We start from the raw sequence: 6,000 nt of genomic DNA on the forward strand, positions 1-6,000 counted from the left end.
TAATTAATTAATTGTAATGACTTTTCCACACAAAAAAAAAAAAAAACAACAAATGTTACAACAATTACACTTTTATTTCCAGACAATAAGGCCTGATTTATTAGTATTTTTTATTTTCCCTGACTTCTTAAATTTAAATAAAAAAATATATATTTAAGACTTACTTTTTTATTTTTAATTTGAGATGTTTTAATATTATTATTGTTTTTAATTACAGTTAAGGCCTAATTTATTAGTATTTATTTATTATATTTTTGAGGCCTATATATATATTAAAACTATTTAAATACTTTTTATTTTGAATTTTCAAAATGTTTTAATGTTTTATTTTTAAAAATTATATTTTTAAGGCCTAATTTATTAGTATTTTTCTTTTTTAGTTTCCATGACTGTTTAAGTTTCAATAAAAAATATATATTTTCACTTACTTTTTTTTTAATTTAAGAATTTTTAATATTTTACTTTTAAAAATGATATTTTTAAGGCCTAATTTGTTAGAAATTTTCTTTTTTAATTCCCATGACTGTTTAAGTTTTAATTAAAAGCATATTTGTTTAAACTTATTATTATTTTTTTTTTTACATTTCCATGACTTTCTCAGGCCTGGAATTAATTCCCTGATATTTCGAGGTTTCCATAATCCTATCAGCCATCCTGCTTTAAAGATCCTACAATTGACCAATGAAATAAACAGCATCTGTTCCGAACATCCTGAATCTGTATGAAAATAAGCTGCACTTTCTTCCACTCACATGATCCGACAGATGCCCCCCCTCCAGCGCCTCTTCTGCCATCCCATCATCCGACTGCATGTAAATAAGAGCACAAGAGTGTCAGACCTCCAGCAGCGACTGGCCTCTGTGGATTGAGCGATGGCTCAGTGTCGTGCTCACCTTGCTGTCTGAGTAAATCAGATCGTCTCCAGAGTAACTGTTGTAGAGCAGGTGGAAATCTTCCTCATCCGCCTCTTCATCGAGATCCTCCAGCCAACCACTGTGATGCTCTTTAGTTGCCGTGGCAACAGGCTCCGCCTTCCCCATCACTGGAGACGCCGTCAGAGGAGGCTGGGGAAACAAACACTCAAGTCTTCATATATGTGACCATAAAACCAGTCACATGTGTAATTATTTTTTTATTTTTTATTTATACATCATAAATCTGAATAATTAAGCTTTCCATTGATGTATGGTCTGTTAGGATAGGATAATATTAGTCCGAGATCCAACTATCTGAAAATCTGGAATCTGAGGGTGCAAAACAATCTAAACATTGAGAAAATCTCCTTTAAAGTTGTTCATTTATGTTGGCGATTGTGCTGCATTCACTCACACAAATAAATGTTTTATATATTTACGGTTGAAAATTTACAAAATATCTTCATGAATCATGCATGATCTTTACTTAATATTCTAATGATTTTTGGCATAAAAGAAAAATGGATAATTTTGATACAATATTGTTGGCTATTGCCACAAATATACCCGTGCGACTCGAGACTGGTGACGTGATCCAGGGTCACATATATGCCAATATTACACTAATTATCATAAGGAAAAGCTGTCACTGTTCACTATAAAACACACAGTTAGGCCTATACAATCTGAGCTACAATAGAATAAAATAGACAATACAAACTGACTATATTACTGGAATGGGTCCTACAAATCCACTTTTTCAACTTTAGATAGCATGTAATGTTGTTGCTTGAGCATAAAACAGATCTGCGAGGTTACAAAGCTCAAAGTCCACTGCAAAGGGAGTTTTTCCATTTTACAAGAACTACAATGAACAACAATATTATTATTGAGTATAAATCAGGCTTGAAATGGTTTGAAATTGATGCCATCCTTAATAGGCTATTTACATTTGAGTGAGTGGAGCTCAGTGTTATTAAGGGGCGGGACTTTTCCTGAACATGCGCTGAGAGGTGTCAATCAAAGCACGCTGGGCCAGCTAACCAATCACAGCACATTTTGTATTTCGGAAGGCGGGGCTTCATCGAAAATGTAAATAAATAATTTCAATTAGAATTATAATCATTAATAATTTATTTATTTATTGAACAATTTTGTTATCATATTGCTATGATAAAAACACCAATAACAATCATAATAATCAAAATAATAATAATTATTATTATTTATTTGTTGAATATTGGAATCTTTTATCATATTGCCATTACCAGCATTTTATAAAATAATAATAATAGTTATTATTACTATTATTATAATTACCAACAACAACAAAATTATAATTAATCATTTATTACACATTGCTATAATAAAAGATAACAATAGCAATGCTAAAAAATATTATTGTTATTAATTTATTGATATATTTTTATAAAATCAACCATGCATTTCAGGCAATGATCAATAAATACATTAATAATAACAACAACTGCTATTATTAGTATTCCCAACAATAATAATAATAATAATTATTAATATTATTAAAATAATAATTATTAATTTACTTTATTTATTAAACACTGGTGTGTTATTTATATGATAAAAGCTAACAATAATAAAAAATATTATTATAAATATATTGAACATTGGTATCTTTTTATTAATATTGCTATTATCATTTTATAAAATCAATAATCCATTCACGCTGTATTTCAGAGCAGTTTAACCATGTTAGAGTGATTTAAAGCGGTCAAACACACACTCACCTCCGTCTGCGGCCGAGCCACTTTCTCTGGAGTTCCTGCGTCCGACTCCAAACACACTTTACGCTTCTTCACAACTACACAGAGAGAGAGACACACTCCTGCAACTATTCACACGTACAAATAAACGACACATAAATATGATTACGCAAGAGTTATGACCTGTGTCTGCGTCTGTTTTCCCGCCGCTGACGGCTTTCTCAGGCGTAGCTTGTGCAAGCGACTCTATCGACTTAATCTGCTCAGAAACACGAGAGAATCGGGACTTTATTAAAGCATCATCCTGATCTCACCGTGAGTGTGTGTTCATAGCAAATGAACGAACCTGTGGGAACGGAGGCCTGTTCATGGTCTTGCGCGCGCGGTGGACTTTGGCTGGAGGACTGGCTGAAGACAGAGATGAAGATGAAGAGGAGGAGGAAGAGGAGGAGGATGAGGATGAAGGAGCCGTTTTACTGCCAGGACCGCAGACGCTCATCTTCGCTCGCCCAGACGCTGGCGACGAGAGAGACGATGTGGAGGGAGACGAGCTTTTGCTGCCTGTGGAGAGACACACACAACTCACTCACTCAACAAAAAATAACACAATCTTTTTGGGCTATCAGGGCTCCAGGCTGCAACACCACAACCATATGCTAAAAGCGGAGAAGTTTTTCCTTTGAGATTTTCACGTAGGACGACACCACTGTCAAAACGATCCTCATTCACACGGATCCACGAAAACGACTAAAAAAGCTGTATTCTGCTGTCAGGCCAGTAGGTGGCGATGAAACACTATAGACTGAACACGTGATACGCATGAGCATGACACCATCGTCTTCAGAGATTCGCGTTTTTTTTTGTTTACACTGAGATCGTTTTCAAAAACGTGCACTTTGAAACGCGTTCTCACAAGTTTGCGTTTTCAGGCGCCGAAAACAGCGTTGTCGTGTAAACGAACGGCCAAAACGCATAAAAAGTTTTACGTTTTTAGTTGAAAAAGTAGGCTACGTCTACGTTAATCTGGAGACATTTGAAAACGGCTTTTTTGTTTAAAAACGTTCTCTGTCCACACTAGCGTTTTCAGGCGTTTTCCGACGTTTTGGTGTGGATGAGAAACTTTTGGAAAACGCCTGAAAATGCTAAATTCACCTTTACTGAGATTTCCACGTAGGACGACACCATTGTCAAAACGATCCTCATTCACACGGATCCACGAAAACGACTAAAAACACTGTATTCTGCTGTCAGGCCAGTAGATGGCGATACGCGTGAGCATGGTCTTCAGAGATTCGCGTTTTTTGTTGTTTACACTGAGATCGTTTTCAAAAACGTGCACTTTGAAACCCGTTTTCACAAGCTTGCGTTTTCAGGCGCCCAAAACGGCGTTTTCGTTTAAAAACGTTTTCAGGCGTTTTCCAACATTTCGGTGTGGATGAGAAACTTTTGGAAAACGCTAAATTCACCTTTACTGCGCATACGTAAAACCTCACTGAGATGATACAGACAGAAAAATAAATAATTAAGTTATCGCGCAACTCTTCTGACAGGATAATTTTATTTAGCTAAATATCTCAGTATTCACTGAAGCGTCCAGGTCGCACTCACACACCATTCATTATATGTTCGGTCTAAAATGCTAAAACTGCTCTCATGTTTCGTCGCAGGACAGCAAATGTGAGTAAACTGTCATCTTTGCAGGACTGTGATATGAAGAGTGTGTGAAGTAACATATTTTAGCAACTGTGTGAAAGTGAACAGCACATAACAGGCACAATACCAGTATCAACATGAATGTCTATTGGTACAATATGCGTCACATGACTAAACTTACGTCATCGACTTTAAATACCTCCGTTTTCACAGTCCACACTACAACGCGAAAACAACGTTTTCAAATTTATCCACTTTGGAGAGCGTTTTCAGAAAGGTTAGTTTTCATTAATAATAAACGTGTCTCAGTGTGGACAAAAGGTCAAAACGTAGAGAAAAAGATGCGTTTTCAAATTAAAACGTATTAGTGTGGACAAGGCCTAAAGTTTGTTGAGGTCGTACTGGTGCCGCCGCCGCCACATTGCCCAACTGCTAAGAGCTGCATTTCTGTTGCATGTGAGAAACATCAGACAAACAAAAGTGGAACGAAACTGCAATGCGCAGACCCAGGTCAGCTCAGGCCGATAATAGTGAGAAGCATTCACATTCAGAGCACAATTCTGCTATAAACCCATAGGCGTAGGAGCCATTATACACATGTCCCCCCCACGTTTCAAAATCTAAGTTTTGTCCCCCCCACTATTTCCCAATGTAAGATTTTGTTTTGCATAACCTGCCTATCTCTGCCGATTTCGGAGTCTCCAAATGAATCCATTCTGCAACTTTTAAATACATAATTACATTTTTAAAAACAAAATTATAAACTTAAGTGCAGGGTCCGAAAGTTGGTCGTTTTGTCGCTATGGTTACACACATACACACACAAACACACCGTTGGCGGTGCGCTCAAAGTCATCTGTCAGTGCAGTTACCCAAAATCTCCTGAATGAAAATCCATCATGTCACTGGATGAAATAAAATCGGCAAGCAAAAATACAGGAGACCGCCTTACAAAAGAGTGTGTGGAGGATATTGTCATTTCGCCATAAGATTTTGATGGCGTCAAAATATTTTTTTGTAATTCTATGAATTACACTACAAACCAATGTAGCCTACTACCCACCGGATGAAGACGGGTCGGCTCTCCACAGAACATAACATATTCATTTTATTTTATTTTATTTTTCATGTTCGCATTTATGAGGAAAAAACAATGTTACGGACGTGACAGTTCTCCGTTACGGACGTGAGCGCTCTAAAGCGGCACTAAAAGACTGTTTAAAACTTTCACAGAGACCTCAAACAGAAAGCACAAAGCCTGTCTTTAAATTTAATTTCGTTTTGTATTAATTGTATCTTAATTTTAATCAATGTTTCATCAACCAATTGCCTGGATTTAATAAATAAGAAGTATAGTATATAGTATAAATAGAAATATAGTATAAAATATTTAATCACGACACAGAGGCGCCGGCGCTGAACCTGGAGCTCGTCTCATAAATGAACCGAAACTCAGCGTGACTCAGCATACAACTACGTGGAACAATGTAGCCTACTTCAGTAAACTAATGAAGTAGGCTATTTGTACTTCGTTACATTCCACCACTGCTGATTAACAGTAATGTAAATGCTAAATGTCCTAATAGGCCTACCTGTTGATACTACAACAATGCAAAGTATGCTCTTAACCTTGCAGTTTTTCACATATCATGTAAGACTCAATTTCTCTGCACAAAACTCTCCAGAAAATGGCA

General features: G+C 36.2%; 1 protein-coding gene across 2 annotated transcripts in view; it reads right to left on the minus strand.

The window, feature by feature from the left end:
• The window catches only part of ehmt2 (euchromatic histone-lysine N-methyltransferase 2), a 30,726-nt gene that overhangs the window by 21,425 nt on the left and 3,301 nt on the right, over positions 1 to 6,000 (minus strand). For both annotated transcript variants that reach the window (XM_079880051.1, XM_079880050.1), the window contains exons 4-8: positions 3,000 to 3,214; positions 2,837 to 2,912; positions 2,678 to 2,751; positions 894 to 1,064; positions 753 to 806 (exon numbers count right to left, since the gene is read on the minus strand). In XM_079880051.1, coding sequence (XP_079736177.1) covers positions 753 to 806; positions 894 to 1,064; positions 2,678 to 2,751; positions 2,837 to 2,912; positions 3,000 to 3,214 — 590 coding nt within the window. The remainder of the gene's footprint in view (positions 1 to 752; positions 807 to 893; positions 1,065 to 2,677; positions 2,752 to 2,836; positions 2,913 to 2,999; positions 3,215 to 6,000) is intronic.

The sequence above is a fragment of the Squalius cephalus genome, assembly GCF_949319135.1.
Source record: "Squalius cephalus genome assembly, chromosome: 8".
NCBI lineage: Eukaryota > Metazoa > Chordata > Actinopteri > Cypriniformes > Leuciscidae > Squalius > Squalius cephalus.